The sequence below is a fragment of the Acomys russatus genome, chromosome 17, assembly GCF_903995435.1.
Source record: "Acomys russatus chromosome 17, mAcoRus1.1, whole genome shotgun sequence".
In the NCBI taxonomy this organism is placed as follows: Eukaryota; Metazoa; Chordata; class Mammalia; order Rodentia; family Muridae; genus Acomys; species Acomys russatus.
Genome location: NC_067153.1, coordinates 62,824,995 through 62,842,000, shown reverse-complemented (window position 1 = coordinate 62,842,000; position 17,006 = coordinate 62,824,995). Strand labels below are relative to the sequence as shown.

Below are 17,006 nucleotides of genomic sequence, written 5' to 3'. Positions count from 1 at the left end.
AGCCCTTTACAGGACGGAAGTGGAAAGGACCCCCCGCAGCTGCCGCTCTCCAGGGCTGAAGTGGCCCTCTAGTAGCAAAGTGAAGACTCCTTCTGAGGGAGCGGTCAGCTCTTTACCTCCTTCCTAGGCCCCTGATGAATAAAAAGGGGAAACAAAGATTTACGACATGAACTTCCTGGCACAATTGCTCTTCGTCAAGTTGAGCCCCACCAATTCTGGTCCAAAGACATCAAGTGGTTCGCTCAGCATAGAGGCCATGTGCACTGCTCTCCAAGACGATGCTTTGAAGCAAAAAGGAAGCCACAAGTGACCTGTATCCCGCTCCTGGGCCACCAAATAAGAAGTGTCAGAAAGTGAGTGTGGAGGTTCCACGGCAAAGCACTTCTTACACAGAACGTTGGCGTGAACTAATGGAATCCTGGCTGAACCCACACACTCAAAACAGCTACCAAAATGCAAAAACAAAAACGAACAAACAAACAAACAAACAACAAAAAGCACTGGCCTTGGGTGACACAGGTGAAGGCTCCTGGCAAGCATTTCTCACATAAGGGAGCTGAGGTGTAGACTGCCGTGAAACTGGGCAGGCTCCATGTCAGCCCAGGGGCTACTCTCCGAGGTGGCTAATCTGAACTGCCAACTTGACAGGAACTCATAGGAGACACACTTGTGAGTGCGTCTGTGAGGGTGTCCGGCAGGGTTCCCTGAGGTGGGAACAGGCCTACGCTCTGTGTGGAATGGCGCCCTCCCACGGGCGATGGTCCTGCACTACATATAAAGGAGAAAGGTGATGGGGTGGCAGCGTCTGCCTACTCATGGGCTGAGGACCCGTGTGACCAGCCACCTCACGGCCCTGTTGCTATGCCTGCCCCACCCTGAGACAAGACAACCCCTCCCCCACGCCGTCAGCTGCTCTCAGCAGCTATTTTGTCACAAGGGCCTGAAAAGCAACCCGCACACACACGCTTCCGTCCTGGGTCCTGGCAGCCTCAGGAAAGGCCTAAGATCCGGGTTGCAGGCCGGAGAAGTGGGGAGCAAAAACTCTTCTGAACTTGTACGCGTGGCTTTAGACTTTACTGAGAACTGCTGTGCCCTAGGCTCCACAGCCTGGAACCAAAGTGCTTTTGATTTTTAAGCAAGAGTTAGACTCTGACCCAGTGCTCGCATATGGTGAGCCTACCATGGGGCGAAACATGGGTAACACAGACAGCACGGACAACAGTCCTCCATAGAATGACCGACAAGTTCAGAACTCTACACAGGATGCCAACCACTGGGCTTCTCTTACTAACGCTACACAGTAAGGATGGAGAGCAAACGGTTGCAACTCAAAGTCACGTGATCTAAACACGTCTTGCTGACAGTGATCTGGTGGCAGCTTCATTCCCCTTAGAGCTGGTTTCCACAGCAGTTAGATCCCCAAAGCTCCAGTTGGAGCATGAACAGAAAGAGGAACCGAGCATCTGCGTCAGAGGCTGAAGCTGATGCCTAAATCTTGACAATTCTCTTGTTGGGCTTTTTTATGGTAAGTGCTTCTAGTACGATCATCTACATAACGCCGCTGTGGACCAGGCACTGTGTTATAGACGGTACATATTTACACTGCACATACACACACACCCATGCACGCACTCACACACTCACACTAGAGAGTATTAAGTACCCTGATAAGAATTACTTTGCAGAAATGCCCAGCTCAAAAGTTAACCCTACAGCAGAGACGAAAACAGCAGTGGTGAGCCAGGCTGGGGATAGCAGCTGCTGCCCCAGTTAGTGACGAGAACACAGCTTTCCGATTTAATTCTGGAAGAGGAGATTTGAGATCACAAGAACATAAAGGGACAGATGCCTTGCGGTGTGTGCTGGGGAGACAAGCAGGAAACACGGGATCATGTTAAAGGGGCCAGAGGATGAGAGAACCCACGGGAAAAAGACTGTAAAGACCTGGGAGTCCAGCTGCCCCAGCACCGGCCCTGCCTGAGGTTCCTGGTGAACCATCCTCCAATCTACCCTCGTCACAACTCTCTCTCTCTCTGTGTTTCCCCACCTAGGATACTGGTGTGGTGTTGGATAGAGGATAAAAGAACTGTTCCTGAAATCAGCCACAAGGTCAGAATCTGGCGCTCAGTGCCTCGCTTCCGTAGAACCAGGGGAAGCCCAGACCCTAGCAGAGCCCCCTTTCACACCTCTGGCCCCAGCAGAAGCCCAGAGCGCATCAATAAGCCTTTGCCTCTGCCGGCTGCTGTTGGCCTAACCTTAAACGTATCTTTCCCTCTAGATTTCAGGCTGGTTCTTAGAAAGGTTATTACCCAGGTGCAGTGATTTAAATTAGAGTATTAAGCCGAGGTACAGGGATGGGTGGCGGGAGGTGGGGGTGTCTGTGAAATGTCATCAGAGTCTCAGGGAACCGAAAACCTTCAGGAGGTGTAGAGCCCCTGGGCCAGCTCCACCAGGCAAGAGGAAAAGGGATATTTTCAGGAGACTGTCACCCAACTACTTTTCAACCCACTTTCTCGCCCCTTTCGTGCCTTCCAGGTTTCTCAGCTTTCCGTTTATGTCTTACCTTTGAGTTTAAACCGGCACCTGCACACACTTTCACTGGGATTCACACTTGAGAGTGACCCCTGGGTCTACCGGCAGTAGACATCTACGAGCCTCACTCTACTGAAGCGAGCAGTTGTGGAATATGACAGACCAGTAACTATCAACATTTGCCTCACTGACCCCGAGACGCTGAAATTTTAACTGGTCTGAAGTGACTGGTTAACTGAGCAGGTCGCCTCTTGGTTAGGTCATTACACCACTATAGCACAAGTCTTTGAATAGCATGCAGTTGGCTGGCCATGCGACAGGAAGTCTGGAGTCACAAGCACTGGGATGGGAGTGGGTGTTGCAGTCACTGTAATTCCATGAGAGAGACCATGACTCGGGTGACTTGGATATGAAGACATAGCTTGCCCCGTTACACCTTTCCTCGGGTGCCTTAAGCATGTGCTGTGTTCAAGCGCATGGGTGGGGTGAGGGTTTGCGCTCCTGGCAAGCATGGCCAGAGAGGTCTGCCTAAGGACCCACAGGCCAGGCCAGGGACTGCTTCTCAGGGAAAGCATGCGGAGGGCAACAAGGGTGCCCAGTTCCAGCTTCAAATGTGGCAGGCAAAACGAATGGAGGAAAATGGGGAGTGCGGCAAAAGCAGCCTCGTGCATGCGTTTGCTCACCTGGAATTACAGAGATAGTTTTCAAAGCTCGGAGAACCCTGAATGTTCTCAACGCTGAGACATTACCCAGGTCCACAAACTCTGTCACATATCTGTAGTAAGGGAGGTCACACACGAATGACAAACACAGACACAACACGAACACCAAAGGAAAACAAAACCACAACAAAACAGAAAGTACAATACGTCACATCAGGGCTCCGACCCGACACCGGACACCAAGCCCGGGCCGTCTTACCTGGGATTACCGAAATAGTTTTCAAAGCCCTCAGTACCCTGAAAGTGCGTAGTGCAGAGACATTGCCTAGGTTTACAAACTCTGTTATATACCTGCAGGATCAAACCAGAGTTAACTTGTAATGGTGCCGCTGGGTGAGGGTTTGAGAGTGGGGGTGGGGTGGGTGGGGGAGAAAGGGTCTTATGTACAACTTATCATTTTTTTGTTTCCCTGAAAAAGAAAAATTTCAAAATATAAACATTTAAGGAACACACACACACACTTTTTTTTTTTTAATGGGCAAAAATAATTCAGAATTGATAGCTCAGGGCGTTCTGGGTTTACTCTTAATTGGTGTGTGACGTGCTGATTCGTCAGTGACTTTACTGTCAGCCCATTTACTTTTTATTTAGCAGGAGGGAAGGCCATGAGGTATCAAAAACTTATGTTCCAGCTTTGTGAACAATTATCTTTCTGTGTAGCAAGAGCCTCACAAAGACAAATTCACATTAAAGTAACTCGTGGTTGACAATGGCCAAGATGCCTGGGTGGCCATATCTATGTATGACTTTTCCAGGAGTTGTATGTATGCTTTGCAGCCATGTCTGAAGATGAAGTTTTATCCTGCGACAGACAAAAGCAAAGCTCAGGAAAAAAAATCTAAATCATGAGCCAGAGCAAAAATTCAGTTATGTGCTCATGTTATCACCAGCCTGCGTTTTGCAAGGACACAGATTTTTAAAGGCACACCAATGTGTATTCTATAGTGTGTATCCTATAGTGTGTATCCTATAGTGTGTATCCTATAGCGTGTATCCTATAGTGTGTATCCTATAGCGTGTATCCTATAGCGTGTATCCTATAGCGTGTATCCTATAGTGTGTATCCTATAGTGTGTATCCTATAGTGTGTATCCTGTAGTGTGTATCCTATGTGTGTATTCTATAATGTGTATCCTATATGTGATCCTATAGTGTGTATTCTATAGTGTGTATCCTAGTGTGTATCCTATAGTGTTACCTATAGTGTGTATCCTATGGTGTATTCTATAATGTGTATCCTATAATGTGTATTCTATAGTGTGTATTCTATAGTGTGTATCCTATAGTGTGTATCTAAGTGTGTATTCTATAGTGGTATCCTATGTGTGTATCCTATAATGTGTTCCTATAGTGTGTATCCTATAGTGTGATCCTATAGTGTGTATCCTATAGTGTGTACTATAGTGTGTATTCTATATGTGTGTTATCCTATGTGTATCCTATAGTGTGTATCCTATGTGATCCTATAGTGTGTATTCTATAGTGTGTATCCTATAGTGTGTATCTCTATGTGTATCCTATGGGTATCCTATAATGTGTATCCTATAGCGTGTATCCTATAGCGTGTATCCTATAGCGTGTATCCTATAGTGTGTTCTATAGCGTGTATCTATATGTGTATCCTATGTGTGTATCCTATAGTGTGTATCCTATAGTGTGTATCCTATAGTGTGTATCCTATGTGTGTATTCTATAGTGTGTACCTATGTGTGTATCCTATAGTGTGTATCCTATAGTGTGTATCCTATAGTGTGTATCCTATAGTGTGTATCCTATGTGTGTATTCTATAATGTGTATCCTATAATGTGTATCCTATAGTGTGTATTCTATAGTGTGTATCCTATAGTGGTGTATCCTATAGTGGTATCCTATAGTGTGTATTCTATAGTGTGTATCCTATAGTGTGTATCCTATAGTGTGTATCCTAGTGTGTATTCTATAATGGTATCCTATAGTGTGTATCCTATAGTGTGTATCCTATAGTGTGTATCCTATAGTGTGTATCTCAGTGTGTATCCTATAGTGTGTATCCTATGTGTGTATTTCTATAATGTGTATCCTATAATGTGTATCCTATAGTGTGTATCCTATAGTGTGTATTCTATAGGTGTATCCTATAGTGTGTATCCTATAGTGTGTTTCTATAGTGTGTATCCTATAGTGTGTATCCTATAGTGTGTATCCTATGTGTGTTCTATAATGTGTATCCTATAGTGTGTATCCTATAGTGTGTATCCTATAGTGTGTATCCTATAGTGTGTATCCTATAGTGTGTATCTATGTGTGTATCCTATAGTGTGTATCCTATGTGTGTATTCTATAATGTGTATCCTAGTGTGTATCCTATAGTGTGTATCCTATAGTGTGTATTCTATAGTGTGTATCCTATAGTGTGTATCCTATAGGTGTATTCTATAGTGGTATCCTATAGTGTATCCTATGTGTGTATTCTAAAGTGTATCCTATAGTGTGTATCCTATAGTGTGTATCCTATAGTGTGTATCCTATAGTGTGTATCCTATGTGTGTATTCTATAATGTGTATCCTATAATGTGTATCCTATAGTGTGTATCCTATAGTGTGTATCCTATAGTGTGTATCCTATAGTGTGTATCCTATGTGTGTATCCTATAATGTGTATCCTATAGTGTGTATCCTATAGTGTGTATCCTATAGTGTGTATCCTATAGTGTGTATCCTATGTGTGTATTCTATAATGTGTATCCTATAGTGTGTATCCTATAGCGTGTATCCTATAGCGTGTATCCTATAGCGTGTATCCTATAGGTGTATCCTATAGCGTGTATCCTATAGCGTTGTATCCTATAGCGTGTATCCTAGCGTGTATCCTATAGCGTGTATCCTATAGCGTGTATCCTATAATGTGTATCCTATAGTGTGTATCCTATAGTGTGTATCCTATAGTGTGTATCCTATAGTGTGTATCCTATAGTGTGTATCCTATAGTGTGTATCCTATAATGTGTATCCTATAGTGTGTATCCTATAGTGTGTATCCTATAGTGTGTATCCTATAGTGTGTATCCTATAGTGTGTATCCTATGTGTGTATTCTATAATGTGTATCCTATAGCGTGTATCCTATAGCGTGTATCCTATAGCGTGTATCCTATAGCGTGTATCCTATAGCGTGTATCCTATAGCGTGTATCCTATAGCGTGTATCCTATAGCGTGTATCCTATAGCGTGTATCCTATAGCGTGTATCCTATAGTGTGTATCCTATAGTGTGTATCCTATAGTGTGTATCCTATAGTGTGTATCCTATGTGTGTATTCTATAGTGTGTATCCTATAGTGTGTATCCTATAGTGTGTATCCTATAGTGTGTATCCTATAGTGTGTATCCTATAGTGTGTATCCTATGTGTGTATTCTATAATGTGTATCCTATAATGTGTATCCTATAGTGTGTATCCTATAGTGTGTATTCTATAGTGTGTATCCTATAGTGTGTATCCTATAGTGTGTATTCTATAGTGTGTATCCTATAGTGTGTATCCTATAGTGTGTATCCTATGTGTGTATTCTATAATGTGTATCCTATAGTGTGTATCCTATAGTGTGTATCCTATAGTGTGTATCCTATAGTGTGTATCCTATAGTGTGTATCCTATAGTGTGTATCCTATAGTGTGTATCCTATGTGTGTATTCTATAATGTGTATCCTATAATGTGTATCCTATAGTGTGTATCCTATAGTGTGTATCCTATAGTGTGTATCCTATAGTGTTATCCTCTAGTGTGTATGTATTATAGTGTGTATCCTATAGTGTTCCTATAGTGTGTATCCTATGTGTGTATTCTATAATGTGTATCCTATAGTGTGTATCCTATAGTGTGTATCCTATAGTGTGTATCCTATAGTGTGTATCCTATAGTGTGCCTATAGTGTGTATCCTATAGTGTATCCTATGTGTGTATTCTATAATGTGTATCCTATAATGTGTATCCTATAGTGTGTATCCTATAGTGTGTATTCTATAGTGTGTATCCTATAGTGTGTATCCTATAGTGTGTATTCTATAGTGTGTATCCTATAGTGTGTATCCTATAGTGTTCCTATGTGTGTATTCTATAATGTGTATCCTATAGTGTGTATCCTATAGTGTGTATCCTATAGTGTGTATCCTATAGTGTGTATCCTATAGTGTGTATCCTATAGTGTGTATCCTATAGTGTGTATCCTATGTGTGTATTCTATAATGTGTATCCTATAATGTTATCCTATAGTGTGTATCCTATAGTTGTATTCTATAGTGTGTACTCTATAGTGTGTATCCTATTTGTTTCTATAGTGTGTTCCTATAGTGTGTATCCTATAGTGTGTATCCTATGTGTGTATTCTATAATGTGTATCCTATAGTGTGTATCCTATAGTGTGTATCCTATAGTGTGTATCCTATAGTGTGTATCCTATGTGTGTATTCTATAATGTGTATCCTATAATGTGTATCCTATAGTGTGTATCCTATAGTGTGTATTCTATAGTGTGTATCCTATAGTGTGTATCCTATAGTGTGTATCCTATGTGTGTATCCTATAATGTGTATCCTATAGTGTGTATCCTATAGTGTGTATCCTATAGTGTGATCCTATAGTGTGTATCCTATAGTGTGATCCTAATGTGTATCTATAGTGTGTATCCTATAGCGTGTATCCTATAGCGTGTATCCTATAGCGTGTATCCTATAGCGTGTATCCTATAGCGTGTATCCTATAGCGTGTATCCTATAGCGTGTATCCTATAGTGTGTATTCTATAGTGTGATTCTATAGTGTGAATCCTATAGTGTGTATCCTATAGTGTGTATCCTATAGTGTGTATCCTATAGTGTGTATCCTATAGTGTGTATCCTATAGTGTGTATCCTATGTGTGTATTCTATAATGTGTATCCTATAGTGTGTATCCTATAGTGTGTATCCTATAGTGTGTATCCTATAGTGTGTATCCTATAGCGTGTATCCTATAGCGTGTATCCTATAGTGTGTATCCTATAGTGTGTATCCTATAGCGTGTATCCTATAGCGTGTATCCTATAGCGTGTATCCTATAATGTGTATCCTATAATGTGTATCCTATAGTGTGTATCCTATAGCGTGTATCCTATAGTGTGTATCCTATAGTGTGTATCCTATAATGTGTATCCTATAGTGTGTATCCTATAGTGTGTATCCTATAGTGTGTATCCTATGGTGTATTCTTATAATGTGTATCCTATAATGTGTATCCTAGTGTGTATCCTATAGTGTGTATCCTATAGTGTGTATTCTATAGTGTGTATCCTATGTGTGTATTCTATAATGTGTATCCTATAGTGTGTATCCTATAGTGTGTATCCTATAGTGTGTATCCTATAGTGTGTATCCTATAGTGTGTATCCTATAGTGTGTATCCTATAGTGTGTATCCTATAGTGTGTATCCTGTAGTGTGTATCCTGTAGTGTGTATCCTATAGTGTGTATTCTATAGTGTGATTCTATAGTGTGAATCCTATAGTGTGTATCCTATAGTGTGTATCCTATAGTGTGTATCCTATAGTGTGTATCCTATAGTGTGTATCCTATAGTGTGTCCTATAGTGTGTATCCTATAGTGTTATCCTATAGTGTGTTTCCTATAGTGTGTTTCCTATAGTGTGTCCTATAGTGTGTATCCTATAGTGTGTATCCTCTAGTGTGTATCCTATAGTGTGTTCTAGTGTGTATTCTATAGTGTGTATCCTATAGTGTGTATTCTATAGTGTGTATCCTATAATGTGATTCTATAATGTGTATCCTATAATGTGATTCTATAGTGTGTATCCTATAGTGTGTATCCTATAGTGTGTATCCTATGGTGTGTATCCTATAGTGTGTATCCTATAGTGTGTATCCTATAGTGTGTATCCTATAGTGTGTATCCTATAGTGTGTTTCCTATAGTGTGTTTCCTATAGTGTGTTTCCTATAGTGTGTATCCTATAGTGTGTATCCTATAGCGTGTATCCTATAGTGTGTATCCTATAGTGTGTATTCTATAATGTGTATCCTATAGTGTGTATCCTATAGTGTGTATTCTATAGTGTGTATCCTATAGTGTGTATTCTATAGTGTGTATCCTATAGTGTGTATCCTATAGTGTGTATCCTATAGTGTGTATCCTATAGTGTGTATTCTATAGTGTGTATTCTATAATGTGTATCCTATAGTGTGTATCCTATAATGTGATTCTATAATGTGTATTCTATAGTGTGTATCCTATAGTGTGTATCCTATAATGTGTATCCTATAATGTGATTCTATAATGTGTATCCTATAGTGTGTTTTCTATAATGTGTATCCTATAGTGTGTATTCTATAGTGTGTATCCTATAATGTGTATCCTATAGTGTGTATCCTATAGTGTGTATCCTATAGTGTGTATCCTATAGCGTGTATCCTATAGTGTGTATCCTATAGTGTGTATCCTATAGTGTGTATCCTATAGTGTGTATCCTATAGCGTGTATTTCTATGGTGTGATTCTATAATGTGATTCCATAGTGTGTATCCTATAGTGTATATCCTATAGTGTGTATCCTATACTGTGTATCCTATAGCGTGTATCCTATAGCGTGTATCCTATAGTGTGTATTCTATGGTGTGATTCTATAATGTGATTCCATAGTGTGTATCCTATAGTGTGTATCCTATAGTGTGTATCCTATAGTGTGTATCCTATAGTGTGTATCCTATAGTGTGTATCCTGTAGTGTGTATCCTGTAGTGTGTATCCTATAATGTGTATCCTATAATGTGTATCCTATAGCGTGTATCCTATAGCGTGTATCCTATAGCGTGTATCCTATAGCGTGTATCCTATAGCGTGTATCCTATAGTGTGTATCCTATAATGTGTATCCTATAATGTGTATCCTATAGTGTGTATCCTATAGTGTGTATCCTATAGTGTGTATCCTATAGTGTGTATCCTATAATGTGTATCCTATAATGTGATTCTATAATGTGTATCCTATAGTGTGTATCCTATAGTGTGTATCCTATAGTGTGTATCCTATAGTGTGTATCCTATAGTGTGTATCCTGTAGTGTGTATCCTGTAGTGTGTATCCTATAATGTGTATCCTATAGTGTGTATCCTATAATGTGATTCTATAATGTGTATTCTATAGTGTGTATCCTATAATGTGTATCCTATAATGTGATTCTATAATGTGTATCCTATAGTGTGTTTTCTATAATGTGTATCCTATAGTGTGTATTCTATAGTGTGTATCCTATAATGTGTATCCTATAGTGTGTATCCTATAGTGTGTATCCTATAGTGTGTATCCTATAGCGTGTATCCTATAGTGTGTATCCTATAGTGTGTATCCTATAGCGTGTATCCTATAGCGTGTATCCTATAGCGTGTATTCTATGGTGTGGTTCTATAATGTGATTCCATAGTGTGTATCCTATAGTGTGTATCCTATAGTGTGTATCCTATAGTGTGTATCCTATAGTGTGTATCCCATAGTGTGTATCCTATAGTGTGTATTCTATGGTGTGATTCTATAATGTGATTCCATAGTGTGTATCCTATAGTGTGTATCCTATAGTGTGTATCCTATAGCGTGTATCCTATAGTGTGTATCCTATAGCGTGTATCCTATAGTGGTATCTCTAGTGTGTATCTATAGTGTGTATCCTGTAGTGTGTATCCTGTAGTGTGTATCCTATAATGTGTATCCTATAATGTGTATCCTATAGCGTGTATCCTATAGCGTGTATCCTATAGCGTGTATCCTATAGCGTGTATCCTATAGCGTGTATCCTATAGCGTGTATCCTATAGCGTGTATCCTATAGCGTGTATCCTATAGCGTGTATCCTATAGTGTGTATCCTATAGTGTGTATCCTATAGTGTGTATCCTATAGGTGTATCCTATAGTGTGTATCCTATAATGTGCCTATATGTGTGTATCCTATAGTGTGTATCCTATAGTGTGTATCCTATAGCGTGTATCCTATAGTGTGTATCCTATAGTGTGTATCCTATAGCGTGTATCCTATAGCGTGTATCCTATAGCGTGTTCTATGGTGTGATTCTATAATGTGATTCCATAGTGTGTATCCTATAGTGTGTATCCTATAGTGTGTATCCTATAGTGTGTATCCTATAGTGTGTATCCTATAGTGTGTATCCTATAGCGTGTATCCTATAGTGTGTATCCTATAGTGTGTATCCTATAGCGTGTATCCTATAGCGTGTATCCTATAGCGTGTATTCTATGGTGTGATTCTATAATGTGATTCCATAGTGTGTATCCTATAGTGTGTATCCTATAGTGTGTATCCTATAGTGTGTATCCTATAGTGTGTATCCTATAGTGTGTATCCTATAGCATGTATCCTATAGTGTGTATCCTATAGTGTGTATCCTATAGCGTGTATCCTATAGCGTGTATTCTATGGTGTGATTCTATAATGTGATTCCATAGTGTGTATCCTATAATGTGTATCCTATAGTGTGTATCCTATAGTGTGTATCCTATAGCGTGTATCCTATAGCGTGTATCCTATAGTGTGTATCCTATAGTGTGTATCCTATAATGTGATTCTATAGTGTGTATCCTATAGTGTGATTCTATAATGTGAATCCTATAGTGTGTTTTCTATAGTGTGTATCCTATAATGTGTATCCTATAGTGTGTATCCTATAGCGTGTATCCTATAGTGTGTATCCTATAGTGTGTATCCTATAGCGTGTATCCTATAGCGTGTATCCTATAGCGTGTATTCTATGGTGTGATTCTATAATGTGATTCCATAGTGTGTATCCTATAGTGTGTATCCTATAGTGTGTATCCTATAGTGTGTATCCTATAGTGTGTATCCTATAGTGTGTATCCTATAGCGTGTATCCTATAGCGTGTATCCTATAGCGTGTATCCTATAGCGTGTATCCTATAGCGTGTATCCTATAGTGTGTATCCTATAGTGTGTATCCTATAGTGTGTATCCTATAGTGTGTATCCTATAGTGTGTATCCTATAGTGTGTATCCTATAGTGTGTATCCTATAGTGTGTATCCTATAGTGTGTATCCTGTAGTGTGTATCCTGTAGTGTGTATCCTGTAGTGTGTATCCTGTAGTGTATATCCTGTAGTGTGTATCCTATAGTGTGTATCCTATAGTGTGTATCCTATAGTGTGTATCCTATAGTGTGTATCCTATAGTGTGTATCCTATAGTGTGATTCCATAGTGTGATTCCATAGTGTGTATCCTATAGTGTGTATCCTATAGTGTGTATCCTATAGTGTGTATCCTATAGTGTGTATCCTATAGTGTGTATCCTATAATGTGTATCCTATAGTGTGTATCCTATAGTGTGTATCCTATAGTGTGTATCCTATAGTGTGTATCCTATAGTGTGTATCCTATAGTGTGTATCCTATAATGTGTATCCTATAGTGTGTATCCTATAGTGTGTATCCTATAATGTGATTCTATAATGCGATTCTATAATGTGCATTCTATAATGTGATTCCATAGTGTGTATTCCATAGTGTGTATTCTATAGTGTGTATTCTATAATGTGTATTCTATAATGTATATTCTATAATGCTTAGAGACTGTCTTTGTAGAACCAGGACTCAGTTTTGTTTTCGGATTCTCAGTGCACACCACTCACTCCCATCTCACAGTGGGACTGCGTCTCCCCCCTGACACTCAGGCCCACACACACACAAATGCTTTTCTCTCTTCCACAATCCTTATACACACAATCCCATATCCCGCTCCCCTCAAATGATAAAGTACCTTCTTAACACGAAAACAAAAATACTATAGGCCTCATCTGCTATTCCTCAAATAGACAACTTTAACTGGAACGGAAGGAACTGCCCGATGCAGTGGGCACACCCGTGTGGAGCCTGGTCTCCAGCAGGAGTCCTGGGAACTCCGGCTGATAACTTTTCTGGATGTGCCACTGGACACTTGGGCTCATGTTTTGAGTCGAAGGCCTCATATGCATGTTAAGGCAAAAATTTACACCCAGAGTACCTCAGGCCGTCAGAGGCTTGCTAGGGGTGAGCGTGAGAGTCTCAGCCAACGCCATACAAAGGAATAAAATGTAAGGGGAGTGTCACGGTACATGCTTGTAATCCCAGCACTTGGAGGTAGAGGTAGAGAGATCGGGAGTTCAAGATAGCCTCGGCTATATGGTGGTGACTTAAAAGGCAACCTGGGCTACCTGAGACTCTATTTTGAAAAAGAAAAACAACAACAGAAAGAATTCTCTATTCTGGTGAGCCCACAAATTCGCACTTACTTGCACCGTCACGCAAGCCCATACACGCACACACATGCACACACTCGCGCACGCACGTCCATCCGGAAGAGAGTAATGTAAGCGACGAACTCACGCCATCATGATGACGCTGAAGTCTAGCCAGTTCCACGGGTCCCGCAAGAAGGTGAAGCCGTCTATGCAGAAGCCTCTCGCGATGATTTTCACTAGTGACTCAAATGTGTAAATCCCCGTGAATGTGTACCTGTCGGGGATACGGACAACTGAGGTTAGTCCCGACGGAAACAGGCAGTGAGCCTGTTAGGGTGACCTCGCCTGGGGTGTCGCTTCACCACACCGACAAGGCAGAAAGGGCGCGTGGCCAGGACGGGAGGACGGGGCACTCACTCTGAAGCTTACTGCCCACAGCAGCCGGATGCCACGCTAGGGCCCGCCCAGTGCTCCAGAGAGCGCACCAGGGTGACAGGAAGGGGTGAGGAGGCCCGCGGAGCTACCTTAGCCTTGGGGACAGGATGGCCAAGGGCCTGCTGGGGAGGGGTAGGGTGGGGTGGGAAGGTGTGGGGAGGGACAGGGAGGGGGAGGGAATGTGAGGGGGAAGGGAGGGGGAGGGGTGGGGTGAGGTGGGAAGGTGTGGGGAGGGACAGGGAGGGGGAGGGGGAGAGAGGGGGAATGTGAGGGGGAAGGGAGGGGGGGAGGGGAGGGAATGTGAGGGGGAAGGGGGAGGGGTGGGGTGAGGTGGGAAGGGGTGGGGAGGGACAGGGAGGGGGGAGGGGGGGGGGAGGGGGAATGTGAGGGGGAAGGGAGGGGGAGGGTGGCAAGGTGTGGGGAGGGACAGGGATGGGGAGGGAGGGGGAATGTGAGGGGGAAGGGAGGGGGAGGAGTGGGTGGGGTGGGAAGGTGTGGGGAGGGACAGGGAGGGGGAGGGAAGGGGAATGTGAGGGGGAAGGGAGGGGGAGGGGTGGGTGGGGTGGGAAGGTGTGGGGAGGGACAGGGAGGGGGAGGGGGAGAGAGGGGGACGGGGGACGGGGGATGTGAGGGGGAAGGGGAGGGACAGTCCTCCAGAGCTTACAGCCAAGTCTGTTTCCTCGGTTCCACACTCTCCTCAGCGGCCCACCCCCACCCAGCGCCCTGGCGTTCTCCAAGCGTGAACCAACTGTGGAATAACGCAAAGGAAATCTTTAAGACAGAGAAGCAAGGGACACTTACTCCACATTCTTGGACCACTCGGGAGGGTTACTAAAAGTCATGAACACACAGTTGGTCAGGATGGTGCACATGATGATCATGCTGAACACTGTAGAGAGGAGTTAAGGGGCTAACAACGTCCCGGAAGAACAAACTCTGTCTCCGTCTGTCTCGTGAGATCGGAATCCGTGGGAGCCAGGTAGGAGGCGAACACAGAAACCGGAGGAAATCTCGCGAGATCTAAATCAGAAGGGGCCCGGTAGGACGCAAACACAGGAATAGGATGAAAACGCAAAGGGGTGAGAGAAGAAGGGTGCCCACCTTTACCTCAGGGAAAGCCTAGGATATCTCACCTGACCACAGATGGGTCGGGACAGCCATTCCCCTGCCCACGGGACTTGTCACTGCCCTACTGCTTTTGGATAAACTTGTCACTTTCCATGCCACCCATGGAGTAATATTCTAAATACTTAAAACGTGACCAGTAGCAAATATATATATATAGTATTTGTGTACTGTTAATTATCTTGCATTATTAGTTACTTGAAAATCTACTCGTGACTGATGGTTCCCTTCTCTCCTGGGTCTTCCAAAGGGGCTGGACGTCTTTAAGAGTCCAGTCACTGTGCACTGCTTGAAAACCAGTGTGGCTTCTTGGGCACAGACTTCCAGGGTACTTGCACCCTAATAGTCCTGAGACTTCCGGAACAGGGTGTGTAGCCTGGTCGCTGTGAAGGTGCCCTTGCCACCCAGGGCCTTTCTCAGCCCTTTCTGTTCTTGACTAGTGAGAGAAATTAAACAGTTTCAAAGTCAGCAGGGGTTACTCGGGCTGCACCTGGGCAGGGCCCAGTTCTGCAAACGGCACCCCTCGTCTCCATCTTCCTGGCAGCATTTAGGAACCGGTGCTTCTTCTAGCCGGACCTCTTTTCTTATCTACAGCTGGGGTGCTCCTGGGGCTCGGGAAATAACAGCCTTCAGGACTACATGATAAAGACACATTCCACTCCTGGTCCCGGAATGGACGACGTCTCCTGTAAACCTCCTTCCTGATTTCACAACTGTGGTACTTGCAAACCACAGATTCCAGAGGCGAGTTCCACATGGCAGAAGCTGGCTGACCTGGAGCCACTGAGTTGCACCTGGTGGCTTTGTCTGCTTCCCTGGACACGCAGGACACAGCACTGTTAAATCAAGTGCCAATCATACAAGTTTAGTCACTGTCGCAAGTTGCTAAGCCCATCGGATCGTTTGTCATGCGTCATATGCCCTGTATAAATAGGACGCAAAGGTTGGCACTTTCCTACTTAAGGGGAGGTCAACTTCCAGAAAATACTCTATTTTTCCATCTGTATCTAACTCTCCGTACCAGGGGGATGATTTCATCTGTGAACTACCAGGTGCTTTGTAAGCCCCTTTCTGAAGCAAAACAAACAAGCAGACAAACAAAAACAACCCTAAAGCAGTAGTTCAAGATGTAGTTTTCGGAAAATTTTAAAAATCAGATATTAATATGTCAACAAGCTGAGACTCATGGAATGAAGTTACTAAAAAGCCAAGAATTCAGTAAAAAGTTAAAACATCTTAATTTGCCCCTTGTATTGACACCAACAACATTCTAGACTCCAGTCACGTCTTTCAAGAAGGAGAGTCTGCAGAAACTCTTCTTGGGATCCAGCTGTCTTTATTCCTAACCCTGGGGCTGAGGTGGGCAGCGCAGTCCTGGTGAGACAGTACACAACAAACCCTCAGGGCCCTGCAGCGCTTGCTTCCGACCTCCTGACCTCGGGGCCCTGCAGTGCGCGCTCCCGACCTCGGGGCCCACCCGATGCAGAAAAGGATATGAATGTATCAAAATTTTAATAGCTATTCTTCTTATCAGGTTAAAAGGACTTAAAATGTACAAGGCAGGCGTGGCACTAAATCTGAAGAGAGTTTTCCCTCTGTTTAATACTACAAAGGTCTGTGGAGAAAGAAGAGGAGACATCATTAAAAGGTGAGTATTAGTCACCGCGGGAAGCAACATTTTCCTAGGTGATATGTACGCTCACATACACGTACTTAGAACTTTGTTCCTAGTTGGTTTTTAAGGCAAAACAAGCAAACAAATAAAAACAACAACAACAAAAAAAAAACCACATAAGCCAAATAGCTTCTGTTCCCTCCCCTCCATGCCAGTACCCGGCCTCAGGCTGCATTATAAATGGTGGCCACAGTGTTAGCAGGCTCGGATTTGGATGGTTTTGACCTATCTTTGCCAGGCTTGGGCAATATACGCTAAC

At 42.9% G+C, this 17,006-nt stretch overlaps 1 protein-coding gene across 1 annotated transcript in view; it reads right to left on the bottom strand.

The window, feature by feature from the left end:
- The window catches only part of Scn8a (sodium voltage-gated channel alpha subunit 8), a 179,912-nt gene that overhangs the window by 77,966 nt on the left and 84,940 nt on the right, over positions 1-17,006 (bottom strand). The window contains exons 3-6 of the mRNA XM_051160368.1: positions 16,570-16,687; positions 14,749-14,839; positions 13,658-13,786; positions 3,454-3,545 (exon numbers count right to left, since the gene is read on the bottom strand). Of these exons, the coding sequence (XP_051016325.1) occupies positions 3,454-3,545; positions 13,658-13,786; positions 14,749-14,839; positions 16,570-16,687 (430 nt within the window). The remainder of the gene's footprint in view (positions 1-3,453; positions 3,546-13,657; positions 13,787-14,748; positions 14,840-16,569; positions 16,688-17,006) is intronic.